This window comes from Leuciscus leuciscus, assembly GCF_965113295.1.
Source record: "Leuciscus leuciscus genome assembly, chromosome: 14".
NCBI lineage: Eukaryota > Metazoa > Chordata > Actinopteri > Cypriniformes > Leuciscidae > Leuciscus > Leuciscus leuciscus.
The window spans coordinates 42,209,522-42,235,301 of record NC_138738.1 but is presented as its reverse complement, the minus strand read 5'-3'; the positions used below and the strand labels follow the sequence as shown (position 1 = coordinate 42,235,301).

Genomic DNA, 25,780 nt, shown 5'->3' with positions numbered 1-25,780 from the left:
AAAAATTCAGGGGGAGAAACCCCTCTGACCCCTCCTAACATGATCCATATCACCCGTCAGAAAACAATTGCAACGTCTCAGATTGTGCCCCCCCAGAATTTTGGCTTGCATGACGCCCCTGATCCTTACAGCCAACTTGGACATCTTTGCACCCATAAAAACACGTAACGTTTCATTTGCACAGTCAGCCCCCTGGTATAATGGTGATTTGCGTATACAGAAGGCTGTGTGCTGGAAATTAGAGCGAAAATGGCGTCACTCTGGTTTAAATGTGTTCCACCAGGCCTGGAAAGATTGCTTGTCAAACTACAGAGTAGCCATTGAAACTGCAAGATCTGCCTATTTCTCAAACATTATTGATAATAATCAAAGCAATCCCAGGAAGCTCTTTCATACAATTAACAGTCTGCTTAAAGCAGATAGTGTCAGTTCTCTAACTTCATCTGACTGGCTGTGTAATGAGTTTCTCAAATCTTTCAGTGAAAAAATTAACAATATTCGCACAAATATCCATACCTTGCAGTCTGCCGATCTTACAGTTAATACTCCTAGGTTCTCTGGCATTCCTTTATCCAAATTTACTTTATTACAACCTGAGATGCTCTGCAACCAGGTTTCTAGTATGAAAGCTACCACTTGCATACTTGATCCCATGCCTGGTAGCCTGTTTAAATCCTGCTTTGGTCCTTTATGTCCCTCAGTTCTTGCTATAATAAATGACTCTTTGTCATTTGGGGAGGTGCCAGCAGCACTTAAAACTGCTGAGGTTACTCCCGTTTAAAAAAAAAGCAAAATTCTGATGTGAAAAATCTGTCAAATTATCGCCCAATCTCAAATCTCTCATTTCTGTCTAAAATCTTGGAGGGTGTGGTTGCAGCCCAATTAAACAAACACTTAATTGAAAATAAACTATTTGAGCCTCATCAATCAGGATTTCGAAAATTACACAGCACTGAGACTGCGTTGGTGAAAGTCGCTAATGACTTACTAATTGCCTCCGACTCCGGCTCCACATCCATTCTCATTCTCTTGGATCTTAGTTCAGCCTTCGACACTGTTGACCATGCCCTACTACTCAATCGCCTCGAACATGTATTTGGCTTGTCAGAGACTGTTCTTGACTGGTTCAAGTCCTATTTTACTGACCGCAGTCAATTTGTTTTTATGGGTGGTTATAGGTCCAAAGTTGGTTCTGTTCATACGGGTGTTCCACAAGGGTCAGTCTTGGGTCCCCTACTCTTTAGTATGTACATCTATCCACTTGGTCAATTACTACAATCTCTCAACCTTAACTATCACTTTTATGCTGATGATACACAGATTTATATACATACTAGACCGGGTCAGCAAGTGAACGTTGGGCATCTTTCTAACTGTATTGCTGAGATAAAGATTTGGATGTCCAATAATTTTCTGTCTCTAAACGGCTCAAAAACAGAAGTTATGCTCCTTGGATCTCCACATCAACTGCGAAAGGTTGGGTCTCCTACTCTGTCTGTTGATGGCGTTGCACTGGAGTTTAAGACCAAATTAAGAAATCTGGGTGTCATATTTGACGCCACACTGTCATTCAAGCCTTTTTTCCACAATACAGTTCAGACATCATTTTATCACCTCAGAAATATAGCCCGGCTTCGTCCTATGTTGTCCTTCTCGGTAGCTGAGAAGTTGATAAACGCTTTTGTCTTTTCGCGCATTGACTACTGCAATGGTCTTCTAGCTGGGGTATCTAAGTCATCATTGGATAAATTGCAATATCTTCAAAATTCAGCTGCTAGAGTACTGTCTGGGGTCAGGGCCAGGGACCATATAACCCTGCACTGGCTACCTGTTAGGTATCGTATTGATTTTAAAATCCTTATGCTGGCCTATAAATCTCTGCACAATCTGGCACCTCAGTATTTGACTGACTTATTAATCCCTTACACACCACGTTGCAATCTGCGCTCCTCTCAGAGTGGTCTTTTGGTTGTTCCGAAGACACGGCTTCATACGTGGGGTGACCGAGCATTTTCTGTCTATGCTCCTAAGCTCTGGAATTCTCTCCCGGCCGACATCAGGGAAGCAAATACATTAGTGACTTTTAAATCTCTTCTTAAAACATTTTATTTTAGGATTGCTTTTACATGATTTTAATTTTATGTGTTTATTTTTATTTTTTTGTATTTACATTGTGTTATTTCTTTGCTGTTATGCTTGTCTGTAAAGCGCTTTGAGAAAGCTACTTTTAAAGGCGCTATACAAAATAAATATATTATTATTATTATTTCATTACGCTTTATGATTCTGTGAGAAACAAGTATTTTGAGAGGAGTTACGCCAGTCATGTTGTGTTTTCATCTGTACTCTTATGGTATATTTTCTTTATCCTTTTTTTGTTAGTATTGTTATTATTACTTTTGTTATTGTATTTTCTTTCTAAAAGCCTCGCGTGGACAGCTGTTGAAGATTAGCATGTGTGCTAAAACAGCCAAACAAATGCACATGGTTCGTCCACTGTAATTGTAATGTCCATGTCAAAAAACACAAAAAAACAAAAACAAAACAGGTCAGATCCACCGAATGACGAATACGAAAAAACAAATATGAAAATGTCGGACTTTCAGCCTCCACATGTGTGCAACTCCTGCTTCACTGCTCCTCTGATTCATTACCTATCATAACTAAGGCCAGTCTGCGATATCAAGCAGCATAAGCGACATTCATGGCTTCTTAAATTTAAAATAAAATGGATATTTTGGTGTGTATGTGTACGCTAGGATTAACGTAAATGTGTTAAATTTAAATCAGTGTATTTGCAGGTAGTTCGATGTTTCTGTCGTGCCATTCCTAGTTATATGTACTATATTAGTATACATTTGCATTTGTTTATCCATGTTTTTAAAGTGATACTTTTGCAATTAAAAAAGGGTTTTTTCTAGCATGTGTTTCGAGCGCTGAGCTCGCGCATGTTTTAATGAGTTGGTCCACAAGGTGGCGACACTGACCCGGATGGATGTCTCACACTCGACAGAAGGAACAGCAAAAGTACCATCAACGAACACTCGTGTGAGCGGCTTAAAACACACAACTCTGTCTAAAACACACACAAAGACACTTATCACACAACTTCTGGAGAGAAACTAAAGAAGATAAAGAAGATAAAACTTACTGCGCATGTGTCAAACACAGATTATGTACGCCACGGAATAAAAAACACAACACAAAATATGGTGGTTTGTTTAGCTACGTATTCGTATTTGTTAAAGTCAATAACTGTAGTCAATAATTTTATTTCTTAAAACTCATCATTTTCACGTGATCGGCCATGATCGGCGACCGGCCGGTCAGTCTGACATATGCCGATTTTATGCCGGTCAAATGCACTCGGGCGCCGCATGATTAACATCGCGCAACATCAGCATCACACGTGCACATGGAACGCACATGTAGGAAACCTCGTGAATTACGGCCGTTTCACACCGCAAATGTCAGCGGCGCGTGAGCAGCGCGTTGTTTTTTTCGTTGCGCATGTTAATCAATGAGTGCATTCACACCGCGAGCAGGAGCAGCGCGTGAGTGTCAAGCAGGAGCGTCGCGTGAGAGCAGCAGTGAAGCGAGGGTTTCGGCGCGGGTCTATTTTTGCTGCTGCTCACGCTCAATTAAAGTGAAAGCACACTTTTGATGAACAAAAAGTGCTCAAAATGCACAGAATAAGTATGTCTAGTGTGTTTTAACAAGAACTGGAGTATGTCAGAAAAGAAAACGAAGACTTATAGAAGAATATTTGTAGAAGATAAACTTGTTTTCATTATTCAGTTTTGGTTGCAAGTATGGTTATGGTTATAAAAAATAAATAAAGTAAACTAGCCAGATAATATAGAAATATAGAAATATCTTTATACTGCAAGGCTATATATTGCCATTACCTGTTTTCATACAGAAGTTTAGTTTGCTAAATATATAAAAAATATTTAGTTGGATGTTGGATATTGGATATGAAAAGGAGGAAATGGTTCTACCATAACACTGCACTTTAGATGTGTGTGAATTTCCCACACCAGGAGTAATTTATATAATTCTATTTTATAGTGATTTAATGTTCAAAAAAGTATCTATGTTCTATGCAAAATGTAAAATGTTCTATGCAAAATGTAAAATTTTCTATTAAAGAAAAGATTGAAAATAAATATTTGTGTGTGCTGTAAAGTGGTTAGAAAAAATGTAATCGGAATCGGCTAAAATCGGTATCGGCAGGTCAAACTCAATGAAAAATCGGAAATCGGAATCGGCCTAGAAAATTGTAATCGGTGCATCTCTAGTTACAAGGTAGTTTGTGACGTCAGAAACACCAGCGATTTCAAAGCGTGTTTTTGAGACTGTCTTTGGTTCACTGCAGTTCATTGGAAAGAAACCGTAGCCAAGGCGACATCTAGTGTATATATCTATGCACCAGTCTGCGCACGTCACACAGCAGGATGCGCCCGCGCCCTCAGATCATTTGGACGCAGCTGTGTTCAAGAGGTAAAAACGATATAAATACTGTTCGTTTTCTCACACAAACCGCTCGTTTTGTGTCTTAGGCCATCAATGTGTACTTACGATGGGGAATTGTTTAATTTGGACGATGGGGAATTGTTTAATTTGGACTCTGTGCATGCTCTTTGAGACAGTGACCATAGACCTGCATTATATGACTGACAGACAAGAACGGTTTGACCTAAAAATATCAAAATTGAAACTACTGCGGAAAAAAAGACACCTACATCTTGGATGCCCTTAAGGTAAGCTAAAACATACCAAAAATGTAATTTCAAAGTGAACTATCCCTTTAAGGAGGATATACTCAGCAATGGTGTCGACTTATGAATTTACACATGCTTTGTCTTAAAGCGTATTGGGCGATTCCACAGTTTAGGCCTAACTGCAAGGACAAACAGCCTGCAAAATCAATCTTCATGGAGAAAGCCATTGTCCTCAGGTTAACATCCTGAGAAAACCTGGGGTACATCTGTGTGAAAGACAGGATAAATCTGGCAATGGTAAACTAGTAAACTTTGATCAAAGTTGAGTTGATGTAATATTTAACGTATGTAACATGGACAGAAAAACAGTGTAAGTTCAAGCAGAAAGTGTACTTTATCTAATTCATCTTAATAAAATTCTGGTTGAATCCCAGTTCATGTTTTGCTTTGTTCCTAATTTGGTATAGTTATGAGTCATGCGTTGTGTATGGTTCACAAAACTGGTAATAGGACTTCCATGCAGGCAGGGTGGCCATCTAATATTATCTGTTCTATAAACCTAAAGGTGCATTTTTGAGTCTGGTATGTTCATAAACTGAAAGCCAGCAAAATTACTAAAAAATACCACAGGTATATTTTTCTAATTTATTTGCCAAATGTAGAAGACAAAGGAACTCCTACAAGTGTGCAAAGTTATAACGTGCGTAACGTGGACGGAAAAAAATTTAACAATCCTGCAAGATTGTCTCAGTAACACAAAATAATACCATTTCATGAAAACTGGCAAAGAATAGAACAAGTTCATAACACATTAAAATAACCTGTTATCATACTATCAAATTTAAAGATCATACATCGTGAGTGAAATAACATTTGTAACGTGGACAGATAAAATGAGTAATTCTGCTGAATAGAGCACCAATAACTCTTTATGCAAAGTAACCCTGAATATTTGTTAACTAAAGGACAATTAATTTACTGCAGAAGTAAATGGAAGGCAGTTGAGGATGAGTCAAAAATACGCAGAAAACAATGTTCGAAGTTGGACAGACTGAAAATTTCCATCTAATTTACGAACGAGATGTGCAGAATCTGTCAAAATGTAAAACCACCATTCATGCTGTTTCACGATGAACACGACGCTTTCGGTCCGAAACCACTCGCAATCATCCGACTCGCACACTCTTTTATCCTTTCTCACCACAATGATCCTATTTAATGTTTACTTAACCAAAGTTTACCACGTTCGTAACATTTTAACGTTCGTAAACTTTTGGACAGAATCCACAAACTTACCCACATTCGTCGAAATCCGTGAAATCCTGTTAACTCTTCCTCCCGCGCAGAGCGACCGTGACCTAGGCAATCTTATTTCTGACATGAGAACCGTTGAGACATTAGGAGATGGAAATTCAGCGTCAGAATAAAATGTACGAGCGTTATGATTTTTGGACAGAAAATCTCGGCCCCCGTTTTATCACGATTTATTAACAACTTATCATGTAGCAACGCATATGAGAATTTAACCCACACAAGATGTTTTTATCATTTTGCTACTTATAGAATTACATGGAAAAATTATATCTCTGCTTCCTTTAGAATAATAGTTTAACGTGTGTAACTGCTTGGACAGAAAGTGTAACGAACGTTAGTAAATGTTTCCATTGCATCGTGGTGGAGTTAAGCTTCACCAGTGCGTCGGCGCACTGAAGCGTTTTTTTATTTATTTAGTTCAAAGTTACTATCAGATTAAATGTTTTACCTTGACAAACTATACATCATTAAAAAGATATAGCCTAAGACTCAAGTTTCAGTATTTGACAACTATTGTATTCTGAGAAACTTATAGTGACAGTTATGTCTTAATTTGTGTCAGGAGTTATGAAATGAAAAAATGCGTCGATCCCTTTAATATGAATTATGAGCGTCAGCTGGTCCATTCAGAAAAAAAAACTCCGTGCTGTTGTCATGACAGTGCTATACAAAACAACGTCCCTCAGGGCTTTTAGCTAAAAAATGTGCAGACTTGGAGAAATATTGATATATTCTCATAGATTCACATCATATTTCTATAGACAGGAATAATATTTATTGAATTTATACCCAAATGCGTCGATGTAATCATTATGAGCGCTTCTTACTAAGATGTGCTGTGTTTTCAATTCATACCAATAGCCTGATGGCGCTATATGCACAATAATACTCCATATGGAACATGAAGAAGAGCCATAATCATGTGACCTTCAAGGACGTCACTGATAGCAGCTACACACAAAGCTAACACAGAGATCGCTGTAATATGCAGATACAGACGTTTTGAAGACAATAAAAAATATTGCAATGATATTTGATATTTGAGTGTTCTTCAAGCAATGTCAGGTATTTTTATAATAATAGATTATATTTATAATGTAATGCTAATCGATATAGACTTTATCATCGTGCATACTATAAATAATATATTTTCTTTCTGATTTTTCTTTTATCTGAAGCCAAATTAGATCACAGAAGATTATTTAAAACACTCGACTTGAGTTATGAAATAAGTTTGAAGCACAAACATAGTTTTAATCTCATAAATGGTCGTGTATTGATGGTGTGCTAAGCTAACATGCTAGCTAGCTCAGGTGCACCTGTCACCTAGAAGTTATTCTTTTATGGGTTTTTTTTCTAAATAGTAATGCTTTTCTGAAATGTTTTAGTGCATTTGATACAGTTTCAAATGTAAGTGAGAACTTTGATAAAATAAATTAGGGACTGAAACCCTATGAATAGCCTGTGAATAGCCAGTCGTTAGTAACTATAATGCAGACAAAAGATATGCATATTTAGATCCATAACCAGGCTGGAGAGGTGTGTGAATGTGTACTGGGGAGACTGAGACTGAATGGGGCTCGTTTGCACCACAAAACAATAGAGACAATATTGTTTGGATTGCTCGATTGCTCCTGTCTGCCGTGAGTGTTTTTGCTTCGGTGCTGTAAGCTCCTTCTTAGTCTCGTATTTCCTTGTTTTGAACCAGAATTTACTACAATTTCTAGTTGTTTATACTACTACTAAATACGGCTTGCCCAACATCGCTGGCTTCCGTTGCTACTAGCACAACACGGTAGTAATTCGCTAGCCTGCTAACGCGCCACCCGTGCGCTCAGCTATTTTTATTTATTTATTTGTCTCTCGCGCGCTCGCGCCTTTGAGTTCATAAAAGCTCAGGTGAGTAAGAATCACTCAACAAACACGGTGAGTAATGTCTTGTCCTGTTATTATCATGCGTCGCGTCTGAATGCGTTGTTGTTTTTGGAGCTCTATCGATTTGATTTATAATTCTTGATTTTTCTCGCTGCCTGCTGTGAGTGTGTTTGCTTCGGAGCTGTAAGCTCCGTCTTAGCCTCGTATTTCCTTGTTTTGAACCATCATTTACTACAATTTCTAGTTGTTTATATTACTACTAAATACAGCTTACCCAACCCTGACGCATAACACGCTAGTAATTCGCTAGCCTGTTAACGCGCCACCCTTGCGCTCAGCTATTTTTATTTATTTATTTTCTCTCGCGCCTTTGAGTTCATAAAAGCTCAGGTGAATAAGAAACACTCAACAAACACGGTGAATAATGTCTTGTCCTGTCATTATCATGCGTTGCGTCTGAATGCGTTGTTGTTTTTGGAGCTCTATCGATTTGATTTATAATTCTTGATTTTTCTCTTTAAACCCGCTTACAACGAACATTTTCTACTCTTCCTCACTGAGAAGCACTACTGCTCAAACCTCATTGTTACAACGCGGACTGTTGAGCAGACGCGTCTCAAGCCTATTAGTGATCCAACGCTGCATACTCTTAAAGGTTACGTCCGTGGATCACGGCTGAACGAGTCTTCTCCACACTCACTTATAAACAAACACTTTTTTTTCGCCTATCGTGCGTCTACTCTACACCCCTACCACTAAAAAACCTCATAGTTACAACGCGGACTGTTGAGCAGACGCGTCTCAAGCCTATTAGTGATCCAACGCTGCATACTCTTAAAGGTTACGTCCGTGGATCACGGCTGAACGCGTCTTCTCCACACTCATTTACAAACAAACTTATAATATAAATTAGTATTAATATTGATAGCATCACTGGTAGCTTCGTTGCTAACTCACTGTCCATCTGTTAAAATGGCGAATATATCAGATGTAAGTAGTCTACCGCTTGGTGCAGGTGAGGACACATTTGAGCTTCACGCACTGCAGTCTGAGCTGGAAGCTGTTGAGAAACAGATCCACAACCTTTTATTGAGACAGGCCGAGCTGAGAGACCGGTGTTTGGCTCTTGAAACATCACGCGCCGACGCACACAAATCAGTGTTTAACGTTACTAACCCGCTGACTCCGACCGCGTCTACTCCGTGCGTTCCTCAGCATCGGTCGCAATCAGCCATGGTCTCGTTCACTCCGGCTCCAACACGCCACCACGAAGCCTGGGTGGTTCCGCAGCGGAAGACGCGAGTCAGGTTTAGACCAAGACTTTCTCCGACCCTCCCGGTTTTCGAGTTATCGACACAAAACCGCTTCTCCCCTCTACGCGAAACAGAACGCGATGCTGTGATCATCGGCGATTCCATCGTTCGGCACGTACACGCTACGTTAGGTACAAGTAAGGTGCAAAGTCACTGCTTCCCTGGTGCTCGTGTTTCTGAAATCGCTGCTCGCGTTCCCGAGATCCTGAACGGTGACGAGCGCGTCGGAACTGTGGTCCTGCACGCGGGAGTGAACGACATCAGGCTGCGCCAGACGGAGATTCTGAAGAAAGACTTCAGGAATCTAATCGATACGGTACGCAGCACATCGCCTGAAACAACGATCATTGTGTCAGGACCGCTTCCCACGTACCGACTAGGGCATGAAAAATTCAGCAGATTATTTGCGCTAAATGAATGGTTAATGTCATGGTGCAATGAGCAGAAACTGCTCTTTGTAAATAATTGGAATCTGTTTTGGGAGCGTCCTAGGCTTTTCCGTGCTGATGGCTTACACCCAAGCAGATTCGGAGCGGATCTTCTGTCAGATAACATCTCCAAAATGTTAAATACCCTTTGACTAGTAACCAAAAGTCCAAATCATAGTCTCTGCTGCACCAATTCAACTGATATAAATACTAGTGTAGAACATTGCATAGAAACCGTGTCTATTCCTCGTTTAGTGAGATCAAATAATAAATCTAATGCAGGATCTAGGAAAAATCTAATTGTTATTAAAACAGAAAATGTTGCTATTAGTAAACAAAAACTATTTCTAAAGCTAGGTCTTCTAAACATTAGATCACTCACACCTAAGGCAGTTATTGTAAATGAAATAGTCACAGATAATAGCTTCGATGTACTTTGCCTTACTGAAACCTGGCTTAAACCAAATGATTATTTCGGTATTAATGAGTCTACTCCTCCTGGATACTGTTATAAGCATGAGCCCCGTCTGATTGGCCGTGGCGGAGGTGTTGCAACCATTTATAAAGATATTCTAAATGTTACTCAGAAAACGGGTTATAAGTTTATTTCATTTGAAGTACTTGTACTAAATGTTACGCTCTTAGATGTTAGAAAAACATCCCTATTATCTCTAGCCTTGGCTACCGTATATAGACCGCCAGGGCCTTACGCTGATTTCCTAAAAGAGTTTGCAGATTTTCTCTCAGACCTATTAGTCAATGTCGATAAAGCATTAATTGTTGGAGATTTTAACATACACGTAGATAATCCAAATGATGCGTTAGGAGCTGCGTTTACAGATTTATTAAATTCATTTGGGGTCAAGCAAAACGTCACCGGACCAACTCATCGTCTTAATCATACACTCGATTTAATTATATCACACGGAACCGATCCAACCGATATAGATATCATTCCACAAAGTGATGAAGTCACTGATCACTACATGGTAACTTGCATATTACGTACTGCTGTAATATGTCATGCGGCGTCGCGTTATCAACCAGGCAGAACAATCCTCCCATCCACCATAGATAATTTCTCAAATTGCTTATCTAATCTGTCTCAGCTGCTGCCTGAACCCAAACAAACAGATGAACTAGAAGAACTAACTAGCACTATGAGCACCATTCTCTCTAGAACATTGGATGTGGTTGCACCTATTAAATTAAAAAAGGTCAGAGAGAAAAATAAAGCACCATGGTATAACAATACTACGCATGTTTTAAAGAGAGAAACCCGTATTTTAGAGCGTAAATGGAAACAAACTAATTTAGAGGTCTTTAGAATCGCGTGGAAAGACAGTATGTCACGTTATAAAAAGGCCCTAAAAGCTGCCAGGGCTGAGCACCTCCGCAAACTAATAGAAAACAACCAAAACAATCCAAGGTTTCTATTTAACACCGTGGCTAGACTAACAAATAAACAGACGTCACCCGAACAAAATATCCCGTTACAGTTCAGTAGTAATGATTTCATGAACTACTTCACTGAGAAAATAGAAAGCATCAGAACCACAATTATAAACGTTCAATCTTCAATCGCGCCTTACAATTCAGCTTCAATTATCACCCCGAAAGAACAATTACAGTGCTTTACAACTATAGAACAAAAAGAGTTAAATAAACTTATCACTTCATCTAAAACAACAACATGTTTATTAGATCCTATACCAACTAAACTACTGAAAGAAGTGTTATCTGTAGTGGAAGAGCCTCTCCTCAATATTATTAACTCGTCTTTATCTTTAGGTCATGTTCCAAGAACATTTAAACTGGCAGTTATAAAACCTCTCATTAAGAAACCACAATTAGATCATAATAATCTAGCAAATTATAGACCCATTTCAAATCTTCCATTTATGTCTAAAATATTAGAAAAAGTGGTGTCCGCTCAACTGGGCTCTTTCTTGCAACAAAATGATATCTATGAAAAGTTTCAGTCTGGATTCAGACCGCATCATAGCACTGAAACTGCGCTCGTTAAAATCACAAATGATTTACTTTTAGCTTCTGACCAAGGCTGTATCTCAATACTAGTTTTACTTGATCTTAGTGCTGCGTTCGATACTATAGATCACACTAGGGATGGGGCCGATCCGATCCAGTATCGGTATCGGGACCGATACCAACGTAATTCACGTATCGGATTTTCCCGATCCAACCTGCGGAGATATCCGATATCCTTGAGTCATGTCTGCGCTTTAACGTTGTCTGCTGAAATGACTCCAAAAGTGATTCCCGCCGGCTAGTCTGCTAGCTGGCTGCAAACTGCGGAATGGATTTCCTGAACGGAGGCGCGGCTCAATGAGACACAGAGTTATGAGACACGCCACCGCTCAGGAAATCCATTCCGCAGTTTGCGGCCGCTGTGTGGAAATTCTTCACACTGGAAACACCGCAGAGCAAGACAGCAAAATGCAATGTTTGCAAAGCCGTAATTCAGAGCTCGTTGAAGCTCCCACGCGTCGTACAACACAACGAATGCAATCAAACATTTAAAAAAGCACCACGTTACTGTGCGTTCACACCAAACGCGAATAGCGCGTCAAATTCGCGTCTGCCGCGTCTATTTGGACGCTTGAATATTTTGAATCCATTCGCGCGCCCAGAGCGAAATTGACGCTCGTAAAAAGCAAAAGTTTGAAGCGAAATTGACGCGCGTCTGAGGCGAAATCCGCTTGTCTGTTTGCACATGGCTGATGTTGATCGAGCATTCATCGAGAGAGTTACAGCATCGGAGCGAGGATCACCCTTTAGATAGTGTGTGTGTGTGTAAGATGTTTACACTTGCACTTTTCTTATATTTCAAGACTCAAGTATTTGACATTTTGGGAATGTAATACATATTGACATGACCTACAGTTGCATATTTGTTTTCAGAATGGGATTTTTCCTGTTAACAGGATTTACTGTTTTTCTGACTTCCTTTTCTGACCTTATACTTACCATACATGCATAAATATGTAGGCATAAATATGTAGGCCTACATATCATACTTGCCTGTTGAGAGGAGTTTATTTCAGCATCATATAAAATAAACAATAATGATAATAATAATATTAAAGCAAACACAGCTCTGGTATCGGAATAGTATCGGTATCGGCCGATATCCAAATTCAGGTATCGGGATCGGATCGGAAGTGAAAAAATGTGGATCGGTGCATCCCTAGATCACACAATACTCTTAGATCGACTACAAAATTATACTGGTGTTCAAGGACAAGCACTAAGCTGGTTCAAATCATACCTATCTGACCGCTACCATTTTGTCTATTTAAATGGAGAAAAATCGATCATAACTCCAGTAAACTATGGAGTGCCGCAGGGATCTGTATTAGGCCCCCTGTTATTTTCAATATATATGATGCCACTTGGAAATATTATAAGGAAACATGGAATTAGTTTCCATTGTTATGCTGATGACACTCAAATATATATTTCATCACGGCCGGATGAAAACGCTACATTTTTCAAATTGACAGAGTGTGTTAAAGATATAAAAGATTGGATGACGCGTAATTTTCTTTTATTAAATCCAGACAAGACAGAGGTAATACTTATCGGTTCAAAAAACCGCCCACAAAACCTCGCACAATACAACTTTAACATCATAGGATGTCCTGTTACTTTATCCTCTACAGTAAAAGACCTGGGTGTTATACTCGATTGCAACCTGTCTTTTGAAAATCATATTTCTTATGTTACAAAAACAGCCTTTTTCCACCTTAGAAACATTGCTAAGCTACGTAATATGCTATCAGTTTCTGATGCAGAAAAGTTAGTTCATGCATTCATGACCTCGAGACTGGATTACTGTAATGCTTTATTAGCTGGTTGTCCTGCATCCTCAATAAACAAGCTACAGTTAGTCCAAAATGCCGCCGCTAGAGTTCTTACGAGATCAAGAAAATATGATCATATAACACCGATTTTATCATCACTGCATTGGTTACCTATAAAGTTCCGTATTAATTACAAGGTATTGCTACTGACTTATAAAGCCCTAAACGGCTTAGCTCCAGTCTATTTAACGGATCTTCTATCGCCCTATAATCCATCGCGCTCTTTGAGATCACTAAATTCAAGGCTTTTGGTCATACCTAGGATATCCAGAACCACCAAAGGAGGGAGAGCATTTTCACATTTGGCTCCAAAACTCTGGAATAGTCTTCCTGATACTGTTCGTTGCTCAGACTCGCTCTCCCAGTTTAAAACTAGATTAAAGTCGCATCTCTTCAGCCAGGCATTCATATAATCCTACAGTTCAAACTACAATCCGGCCTCTATCCAATGCCAGAGGAGAACTGGCCCCCGACTGAGCCTGGGTTCTCCCAAGGTTTTTTTTTTCTCCATTAAGGCACCTGATGGAGTTTTAGGACACCATTAGGTCACTTGATGGAGTTTTTCGGTTCCTTGCCACTGTTGCCTTTGGCTTGCTCAGTTGGGGATATTTTGGGGATATTTAATTTAATTTTATCAATCAATAAATTCCTCTTGAAACAAACTTTGTTGTATTATTTTAATTTAATACTGTGAAGCTGCTTTGATGCAATCTGTATTGTGAAAAGCGCTATACAAATAAACTTGACTTGACTTGACTTGACAATAGACTGAATAGATGACTTAGATGATGACTAAACATCAGTAGCATTTTTAGAGTCTAATCAAAATAAAATCATTTGACATGATCTTGAAAAACATTTAACCAAATACAGAGTTTTAGACTTATCATTTTCAGATTTTAAATATAACATGGTCACACATATGGCTTTAGCTGTAGTGCATTTCTAGATTGCTACAGGGCCAACTTCAATTTTATTTTCATGAAGATGTTTCATAAAAATACATTTCTAATAACTTTACAAAACTTTGAAGCTATTTAAAAAAAAATATTTTCATTATGACAATAATTAATTCTACATTTACAATAAACTACCAGGTGTCAGCTTTCAAATGAGATCATACTTGTGCTTTTAGTGCAAAGGGTTCATGAACTGTATGTGTTTCAGTTTGGGTATGTCATTTCTGGGGATTTTTCAAAAGTGGCGTTGCAGCTTAACAGGTTAAGGGAATTATACTTTCAGTGTTAGTACTAGTATTTTGTAGAAGACACACCAAAATAAATGTTATGCGCCAAAATTCTGGATTTCATTAAAGGAAATGAAAGAAATGACTTAGGAAAAATCCAGATGCACTGAATGTCCCACCATGACATCCGCAATTTCTGGGGACGGAAATAAAATAAAGTCTCATTACACGATAATTCCAAGGCTTAGTGGGATAAAAGTAACTTTATTATTTCTTACATCTATCTTTAACAAAATAGTGAACTAAAAATAAAAAAATTACAACAACTGGGTATTATTCAATCTATATTGTCCATTACACCCCTTGTGGACAGAAACTGTGGAATCGCCCTATTAAAAACACCACATAGACACATAAACAACATTAAAGCTGGATGTTCACCACAGGGGGACTTTAAAAGTAACTGCAACTTTTTATCTCAGGACAAAAGTTAGAATAATGGGATAAGAAGTCGCAAATACCTTTTTTTACTTATTTATGTATTTCCATGGTGGAAATACGTTTCCATAATCCGCGCACCCAATCACGTGGAGTATAGTTAGAAAGGCTACGCATTTACGCCACAGTGTGTGTCAGAACGGAAGTGTTTGTGTGTTGTTTGTCCTCTCTGGAGGTGCATGAGAAAGAGCTTCATGAAGATTGTAAATGTCCACAGTGAAAATAACCTCTCAGGGGTTTGGAAGAGGTCATTCCAGTCCAGCGACTGAACAACAACAATACACACGCCCATCCATCTTTAATTACCCAGAATCCCGTGCGGCTGGAGCCTCGGGTCGCCCTCCTCATTAATTACTCGTCACCGTCACACTGACCGCAGACACACTTCACACACACACATGCCATGGAAGTTACATATGAAACATTAAACGTGCTCCAAACATTTCATTTGTTCTCAATTATTCATTTCTTTGAAGGTTCAGAAGAGTCGTTAATATGGAAATCAGCTCATGCTAACGAGCTCCTGCAATCTGATTTGGGACACATCACTGGAGAACATTAACACTGTTCTCTCTCTCTCTCAAACCTCACACAACTATTCAGATAAATACATAAAACACACTACATTTTACTCTATGTGATGTATTTCTGAGTCATTTTATTGAATATCCATGTATTCTAATTAGTGCTGGCCAATGATTAATCGCATACAAAACAAAAATTTGTGTTTACATAATAAATGTACTGTGTATAATTATTTTGGTGTAATTGTAAATTACAATTTACAATGCATGCATGTATATATTTAAGAAAAATGTGTTATTTATATATAAAATATTTATATTTATATATAATATAAATTATGCATGTATGTATGTATGTATATATATATATATATATATATATATATATATATATACACAGTATATACATGCAAATATTTCTTAAATATGAATTTTTCATGAATGTGTGTGTATTTATATATACAAAATAATAATACACAGTGCGCACACATATATTATGTAAACAAACTTTTATTTTGGATGCAATTAATCGTTGCCCAGCATTAATTCTAATGCTAATATATCGTTGGCAAATCTATCTTTATTATCACTGTGACCTTTATTACACTTTACCAGATTATAGTATGAACTACTGGTGAGATTTGGGCGAAAATGAACATTAACTAGTAGCCATAAATGATTTGTGAAGGATCATGTGACACTGAAGACTGGAGTAATGATGCTGAAAATTCAGCTTTGATCACAGGAATAAATTACACTTTACTATATATTCACATAGAAAACAGCTGATTTACATTATAATAATGTCACTGTTTTACTATATTTTACTAACACACACAGAACCTCAGTTCAACCACACATAAACTACATTTGTACATCTTCTGAATAAAGTGCAACAGTCACTGTCACGATGCTGTGGATTATGTGGTTGCCGAGGTGTTGCTAGGGGGTGTAGAAAAAGGACTGAGAAATTGTGCTCAAGCTAAAGTACAAATACTATACCGTAAATGTACTTTATTAAAAGCCTAAGCATCTACCCAAAAATACTTGAGTAAAAGTATTCACATTTAATTGTACTCAAGTATGTTAGAGTTGAAAAATTAAGCACTTCTCTATTAAGCTTTTTAAATTGAAAACAAAAGACCGAAGACATTTTCTCATTTTAGTAATTTTGATGCAAAAATGTCGATTTCAGTCATTTGACATTTAAATATAGTGATATTTAGACTAACGATCAAGACTGATAATTTTTAATCAAAGACGTAATTATAAAAACACACTATAACTGTAATTCATAGTCTGTGTCTGAAAGGACTAGTTCATTCTGTCATCATTTATTCACCATTGTGTTTCAAAGTCAGATTAGGATAAATAAAAATGCTGTTTTTATTATTTATTTATTTTTAAACCATTTAATGCGGCTGCGTAAGAATTTTCATGTATTAATCCTTTTTTTTATGTATGACCAGCTGGTAAAGAAACTTTAACAACTTTAGACCTTCCAAAAAATATGTGACGTTACGCGCGCTCCCGAGAGCCTCTCTTTCCTTCACAAAAAAATGAAATGCTTGTTCAATGTTCAAGATAATGGCGAAATAGCCATTCTGTACTGTAATATCAAGGTGTCATGCAAAGAAAAGACATTCATTCAAAATATAGTCTCACACAGTCCGATCTATAGTCAGTCTCAAATAGGCTACTTTATAATCAAACTATCATAACAGGTTGATTTTAATTAACTTACCTCAGATGTCGACATGATGCCAGTGAATCGCAGATCTGCAGCAAACATATCCACATATGATCAGATGATTTCTGAACCGCTTTTTTCTCACATTTGTGTGTTGATCGTGTTATTGAGAGGAAAGCGCGCGAAACATATTTACATATGATCTAACCGTCGCTCTCAGCAGTGGACGGCGTCGAGATGTTCGTTAACAGTATATCACACTGCTAATGTATTTCCAACTTCTTTGTACTTCTTCTTAGTAGTAAAGAACGAAAATAACTTCTGTGAGCAATCTTATTTTGAGGCCTTGAATCGCGTTCAGTTTCTTGAACGAACGTTATGTGTGCACGAGCACGTGAGTAGCAGTAAGTTGCTTCTGCAGTTCCCTTAACGGCCACATGTGTCGCTAATAACAAGGGTTTCTCAATTCTGTATTGCACATCAAGTCATACTTTATGTACATTTAAGTCTACAAAAAAAAAACTGTAATGGAGTAAAAAGTATTACTTTCACCTTGATAACATTTTTGAGTAAAAATAAGTATTCCGTTTTAACAGATTCCCCAAAATAATACACAAGTATACCAGTGTTGCACTATTATTCACATATTTTGGAATCGCCACTAATAATAATGTACATAAACATAATATAGTCTAATTGATCTCTTTTTCATTTCTTTTCCTTCTAGAGAGCTTTGACAAACCCTATATTTAACAGTAATGTTGACGCAGACATGTGAAGATGTGCCTGAGACGGAGGACGCTGCTCATTACTCTAAAGAAGGTTAATCCATTTAACTTCTGCATATTGATATGCCAATTACATGTAATAGAGGAGGAGGCATCAGTCAAGGTAATAGTGCAGAAAGAGTGTGGGGAACACGTGTAAGATACTCTCTCCTAATTGGGGGAGAGCGACTGGGCAAATGAGAAAGTCGAGTCAGTGAGGTGTGCGACCCAGACCAGACACATCAGTCAACAGCGCATCCCATAATGCACTTCACCTCCCATGCTGCGCCTCGCCTGAGCGTGTCCACAAATGATAAAAGCAAACGGGGAGAGGACTGAATATTTAGTCTTCAGGGTTTTCCTTTTGGAAGAATGAATGAAGTGCAAATAAACCCAGGAGGGATTTTTAGAGGAGACATTAAACCCTCGTCCTTTCCAGTGAAACTATTACAGTTTTTATTAATAGTTTGAAATAGCAGTGGCCAGAAGTGATGAGCGGCCTAGGAAAATGTACAAATATTATAAATGTGTTAAAGATTTTGTACACTCTAAAAAATGGAGGGTTGTTTTAACCCAATTTTGGGTCAAATATGGACAAACCCAAACGTTGGGTTAAAAATGTAGCCTAATATAAACATTTAAAGGGATACTTCAGCATTAAGCTTTGTATCAGTAGAAAACCTGTAGTATTACTGTGCTTCCCTCCCTCATATCCCCCTGAGACGAGAGACTTATGTATTTTTTGTCTGGAAAACAATCCTCCGATGACGCAAAAAACGTCATTTTGCGTCATCGGAGGACTTTTTGGCCAGAGGCGAGAGACTACAGCCAGTGCTAGGAGCTAGATCCGCATGTTCTCAACCCGCCCATAGAGGGATCTCACTCACAGAATGTACAAATAGTGTCAGCCGTCTTTTTTTGGAAGCTAAGCTATCAGGCTCTTGTTCTGTGGAGAAAGCTGAGTAGTAGGGGTTACCATCCTCTTTTTTCTGGCCGTCAAGATTGTCCAAAATGTCCGGGATTTGGCTTTTTCTTTCTACAGTCGCCATTCATTGTTTACATGCACACCTTTTGTTTCAATCTAACTGAATTCATTCCGATTGGTGAATCTGAATGTAGTGTTTACATGAACGCTAAACAAGTGATCGGTTGATGTGCGTTTTAACATTGCTAAGAAAATTCCCGCTCCGTGAGAGATAGCCTACGAGAACGGTGTCGCTCATCAGTAATCACGCCGTTCTCCCGCGCCCCTCAGCCTCGTCCTGCTCGCCACAGTAAACATAATGAATGGCGACTGTAGAACGCAAAAGCCGAATCCCGGACATTTTGGGCGATCTCGAAATCCCGGGCAGACTCGTCACGGAGACTCACGATAAAACGGCGTCTTTTAAAGGTACAATATGTAAGAATTTTGTAATAAAATATCCAGAAATCACTTGCACAGTGTGATATATTTCCTGCAGTTGTGTACTTACAATATCCCAAAAGTTCCCAAAGAATTTTAATTTCAGAGAAATTCCAACTTTAAATAATTGGCCGTCCCGGAAAACCTGTTCACTTGTCGCCTGTCACTGACGTAATATCCGCGTTATCCCTGGTTTCCGCTCAAGTACTGCCATAGTATCCATGATGACAGACGTGGACAACTGTGCATAATGAGTGTAGTGCGTAACCTCTGGCTGCACGCTGTTGTTGTTTCGTTCAAACATTATGGACCATGGCAAGCAGACTTTGGGAAAAAAGGAGAACTAAAACGAGGATCAATATCAGCGACTAACTTGGACTTGACAGCGCTTCACGAGTCACGACTTCACAGAGACGCAGCTCTTGTATGTACTTTATTAGACAGGTGAGCAAATGTACATAAAACTAATCAATGTTTTATAGCTCAACATGATGAAATGTTAGAATATGATCAGTGTGTTATTCTAATGTTGATCTAGCTCACTGCTAGTCTCATACAGACAAGCTAACACATAGAATAACATTATAACTTTAACACACTCAAATGCAGTTTAGTGTGATAGTGTAGAGCAAGTGAAACAGCGCTGCGTTACCTCACAAGTTTCATTCGTCTAATACACATCTAATACACTGACCTGTGTGAGCACTAATACAGCATTTGCGTTTGGTAGAATGAAATCTCCATTCCTTTATATCCGTGGGACTCGCGTGTGGCGCTGATATCATGATAAAAACATCAGTGTATTCACTCATCCATAAACATTATTAGATCCATCGGCTTGACGACAAGTTCCATAATTCCGCAGGAAAATTTGCGTCATCAACTTACGCCTTTGTTATTGTAAGAGGTTAGTGACCCCTAGCGGCGAAAAAAATTACATATTGTACCTTTAAGTTTTGAGTCAAAAAGTAGCCTAGCCTAGTTGTTTAACTGCGCTCTCTTACCGGTAGGCGTGGCTTGGGAGTGGCCTCGTAGGGCAGCGAAGCAAGTGCATTCTGGGAGTTGTTGTCTTTCATCCACATGAGCCAAAAATACATTTTCTGGCTTTTCTCAGTCTAGAAGGCTCCAAATTCAAAAATAATTTCACATTTCTACTACATAAATAACCCATTTTAAATACACATTCATCGTTCCAGAGGTGAAGTATCCCTTTAAACTTTCTTAAAATATACAGGCCTGTTGCCATAAGAAAACTATGATGTGTTTCAAAGAGAGAGAAAAACAATCCAGAATAGCTAAAACATCTAATATAAAAAAGGCTGAATTCAGAATGGCAGAAATAGTACTAGCATACTATTCTGAATTCAGCTCAATGTGGTTTTATGTATGTTCAAAAGGGAAAAATTGACTTAAGAAACAATAGAATCACCTAGTTGCATAAACTCCCACTCGTGCAAGTCTGGAGAATCATGACTTAATGAAGAGGGTGGGATTATCATTAATTAGCCAAAGTCTGTAGAGTACAAAAGGACCAAAGAGCAGCACCTCAACAGTGTGACTAGCTGTTGAACAATGGCAGGAAGTTGGTGTGCTGTTCAGTCTCTGGCACTTTGTGTTTGGTTCTGTGCGTTTAGTCATGCTGTTCCGAAGTGGAGTGATCTGCCCCTGAATCCTGATGCGCTGATGTTCCAGCAAACTGACCAGCGGTTTCAAAAGCCAGTTCAACAGCAAGCTAGTCAACGGTTTCCTCAGAAGGTTCAAAAGCCAGTTCAACAGCAATCTAGTCAATCTAGTCAATGGTTTCCTCAGAAGGTTCAAAAGCCAGTTCAACAGCAAGCTAGTCAATGGTTTCCTCAGAAGGTTCAAAAGCCAGTTCAACAGCAAGCTAGTCAATGGTTTCCTCAGAAGGTTCAAAAGCCGGTTCAAAAGCCAGTTCAACAGCAAGCTAGTCAACAGTTTCTTCAGCAGGTTCAAAAGCCAGTTCAACAGCAATCTAGTCAATGGTTTCCTCAGAAGGTTCAAAAGCCAGTTCAACAGCAAGCTAGGCAATGGTTTCCTCAGAAGGTTCAAAAGCCAGTTCAACAGCAAGCTAGTCAACAGTTTCCTCAGCAGGTTCAACAGGAAGCTAGTCAACATTTTCCTCAGCACGTTCAACAGCAAGCTAGTCAACAGTTTCCTCAGTCAGTTCAACAGCAAGCTAGTCAACAGTTTCCTCAGTCAGTTCAACAGCAAGCTAGTCAACAGTTTCCTCAGTCAGTTCAACAGCAAGCTAGTCAACAGTTTCCTCAGTCAGTTCAACAGCAGGCTAGTCAACAGTTTCCTCAGTCAGTTCAACAGCAAGCTAGTCAACAGTTTCCTCAGTCAGTTCAACAGCAGGCTAGTCAACAGTTTCCTCAGTCAGTTCAACAGCAAGCTAGTCAACAGTTTCCTCAGTCAGTTCAACAGCAAGCAAGTCAACAGTTTCCTCAGCAGTTTCAGCCTAAGCAGCCAGTGGCACAGGCAGAGCCCCTTGACAAATGTACTGTAGCGGATTATGAGCAGATTCAATGTGGACCACCTGGTATCAGTGGTGCTGAGTGTGCTGCTATCAACTGCTGCTTTAATGGACAGCAGTGTTACTATGGAAAGGCAGGTAAGAGTGTAGAGTCAATGTAGAGGCATTCACGTTAAACTGATCCTCAGCAATAACCTGCTCTTGTAACTTGTTCCAGTGACTGTCCAGTGTATAAGAGATGGTCAGTTTGTGGTAGTGGTGGCTAGAGATGTTACGCTGCCTCGATTGAGCCTGGATTCAGTCCGTCTCCTGGGTGGAAGTGATCCAGCTTGCAGTCCTGTGGGATCCACACCTTTCTTTGCTATATACCAGTTCCCTGTCACTGCATGTGGCACAAGCATGATGGCGAGTAGCTGCTCTTGGTTTTGTTCTGCATGGCTTAGAATGGATTGGATGCCAACAATGTTACTATTTGCAGGAGGACAGTGGATATGTGGTGTATGAAAACAGAATGACCTCCTCATATGAAGTGGGTATCGGACCACTTGGTTCCATTACAAGGGACAGCCATTTTGAGTAAGTGATGTATATTTTATCATAAACGTGAATCATTGACAAGTGCTACAAGCTCACTGTTTGTTGTCCAGGCTTCTCTTCCAGTGTAGGTACTCTGGTACCTCTGTGGAAGCTCTGGTTGTGGAGGTCAACACCGTTCCTCCACCTCCACCAGTAGCTGCTCCTGGACCCCTCAGGGTGGAGCTTAGACTGGCAAATGGTCAATGTGTCACCAAAGGCTGTGCAGAAGGTAAGTGTTTGTCCCAAGTATGCCTAAAGCCTTTCTAAAACTCCAGTTTCTAGTTAAACACTGCATTCTTCCTCAGGGGACGAGGCGTACACGTCCTACTACAGTGATGCTGATTATCCAGTTACAAAAGTCCTGCGGGAGCCTGTGTATGTTGAGGTGCACATTTTGGAGAGGACCGACCCCAACATTGTCCTGATGCTGGGACGTTGCTGGGCGACATCAACCCCCAGTCCACTCAGTCTACCCCAATGGGATCTTCTGGTTGATGGGTGAGTAAGGCCAGTCTTTATCCATCTAGTGTGCTGTAAGGCATTTCTGACTGCCTCTTTGCCTTTCAGATGCCCTTACCAGGATGATCGTTACCTGACCACATTGGTTCCAGTGGCTGGATCATCTGGTCTTCAGTTCCCGACCCACTACAAGCGCTTTGTTGTGAAGATGTTCACATTTGTAGATCCAGCATCACTGGCTCCTCTGCAGGAAACCGTATGCTCTGCAGCCTTACCTCAACCCTTAATATTAGTGCTTTTTACAGTGAATTCTATGGCTTAACCCTTTCCCCCTCTGTTAGATCTTCATCCACTGTAGTACAGCGGTGTGCCATCCCTCCTCTGGCTCCTGTGAGCAAAGTTGCACTAGGAAAAGTGAGTGCTTGCTGTAAGTTGACTTCAGGAACTGAGAATTTTTTAAATGCCCCTCATGCTTCTACCACTTTTTACAGGAAGGGACACGCATGTCAAGACCATCTCTAGTGGGCAAACTGTGGTGTCTAGTGGACAAGTTAACCTGGTCAAGTGAATTTTTGTGTTTTAATAAACTTCATGAAACTCAACATGTTTCTCTTTGGTATTCATTTCTGTCTGGAGTTGGATGTTTCATGACTGTTCTCAGTTTGACTTCTGCACTACTAAACCTTTTTCTTTTGTGCATTGAGATTCTTGACTTGAACTAAACAAGCCAAGTTTCTGCCTAAGCCATCTAACTTTGTAACGTTCTGCCTATACAAGGCAGGATACACCACAAAATATACGTTCTAGACCCTCTATGAAAGCGTTGGATAGAATTGCTCACAATGTAAACAAGCAAGATCAAGTGACCACCCAAAGTGTATTAAATAGAAAGCACTGAAAATCAATATATACAAAAATGTAAGTGTGTGTTCCAGTCCAATGTTGTGTATGTGTGCATTGAATCGACCTCACCGGTAAGCCGTTTTAAGTCCGTGCACACGATGAGGAACAGCGCTGTCCTGTGAAGCGATCTCCAAGGTGAAATAATCCAGCAAGTATATCTCCACAAACAGTCAATTACCGCCAAGCCGTGTAGTGTGTTCGATCGCTAATCCAAAAGAGCAATAAGCTGTTTCTCAATATGCGTACTTGTCTGTTCTTGTGAAACGTCATCAGTCGCTGCCCAAGTACTGTTCCAATTCAAAGTTCACATCTAACCAAGTCCAGTTCAAATCCCCGGATCTGTTCTTGATCCACCCCTTTTACCGAGGAGGCATCGAGAGGTGACTTGTGTGGACTTGAGACAGCCAGGTATCCCAGAATGCTTCTCACACCAACTAGCAAGCGTCAATAGCAGATTAGAAAACCCGCATAATTTAAAAATGCTACTGTTATTGTGTCACGAAATGTAGTTTTTCAGGCGAGAATGTAGTTGTTTAAAGCTCAAATCTTTGGTTTATTTATAAAGAGAGCGCCTATTTGAAAATTTGATCTGACGTTTTCGGAGTTGTGAGATCCAGGCAATCGGACGCTCGGCGCTCATGTACCCCGCCGAGAACAGCCTTCCCTCGGCTAGTGCTGCTGACGTTTGCTGCTGGCTCGTATGTCTCTAGTCTAGTGGTTTAACATGAGATATAAATCGTCTTGTGTATATCTAACGGGTTATTTTATTTATTTATTTTTGTCTCAGTCTATCATTTGTTCCCTGGCAAAACGTTTCGGCTGAGGGCAAAGTGAAGTTTCATAGCTTTATATATTTAGTCTATTTAACTTTATGTTGTAGCCTAGAGCGCTGAATTATGTTTGACTGAATCGTTTGCTTTATTATTGTAAAGCTTCTTATACCTTTTAGGCTTCTTGTACTTTTATAATGGCTATTATTGATCATTAAAACTGACATTTAACAAAAAAGGTTATGTAATTTTATTTGATAAATTTATACATGTTGCCTATTCTCTTCACTGTATGTACATATATAATAAAATATTTTTGATAAATGTCATTTTTAATGATCAATATTATAATGTTTTTTATGTATCAAAACAAAAAGAGTCAGGGTTGTGTTTTATATTTCGTGTTGTTATAAATATATGCAGTGAAGATAATCAATTGCGTTGCCTGAACCACAGTGGCCATTAATATGTTTAAGATTTTTTTTTATGAAAATGAAGAGAGGCAGAGTGGTGTTTTATAACATATTTTGTTTTATTGTAGCCTAAATATACATAAAGAGATAACCGGAGTAGCCAGAGCGAGCTGAGTGACGCTATCAAGTACGTCGCTGTTCCATTTGCAGAATTATCGGACTTGCGTCCTCCCGTCCTCTAGTGATGTTACGTATGACACTGAAGCTTCGATGTGCGTATCACACATGCGACACAATTTCTAGTGAAGCCCCGTATCGGGGTGTGTATTGGTTTACTAGAGTCACGTGATCGACGAGCCTCACTTTCTGTCCAATCACGTGCGCGTTTCGCTTTGGGTGTCAGAAGGCTCGAACCCCAGATCTTATTTAACCAGGGGGGCAGGGTTTCATATTATTTTGAAGCTTCCCCGGGCGCCGCCATTGATTAGCCGACCCCCACCTGCTGTTAGCATTCCATTGACTCCCATTCATTTTGATCGGGGGGACGTGGAGGCAAA

General features: G+C 39.3%; 1 protein-coding gene across 1 annotated transcript; it reads left to right on the top strand.

The window, feature by feature from the left end:
* Window positions 1-22,141: 22,141 nt before the first annotated feature.
* LOC309474556 (zona pellucida sperm-binding protein 4-like) lies at window positions 22,142-23,975 on the top strand (the record flags this gene model as incomplete). The annotated part of the gene is made up of 7 exons (XM_082137082.1): window positions 22,142-22,240; window positions 22,581-22,678; window positions 22,750-22,907; window positions 22,984-23,176; window positions 23,246-23,393; window positions 23,479-23,551; window positions 23,629-23,975. The coding sequence occupies 7 exons, from the start codon at window positions 22,142-22,144 to the stop codon at window positions 23,703-23,705; spliced, it is 846 nt and encodes a 281-aa protein (XP_081993208.1). The 3' UTR covers window positions 23,706-23,975.
* Between the last annotated feature and the right edge of the window lie 1,805 nt (window positions 23,976-25,780).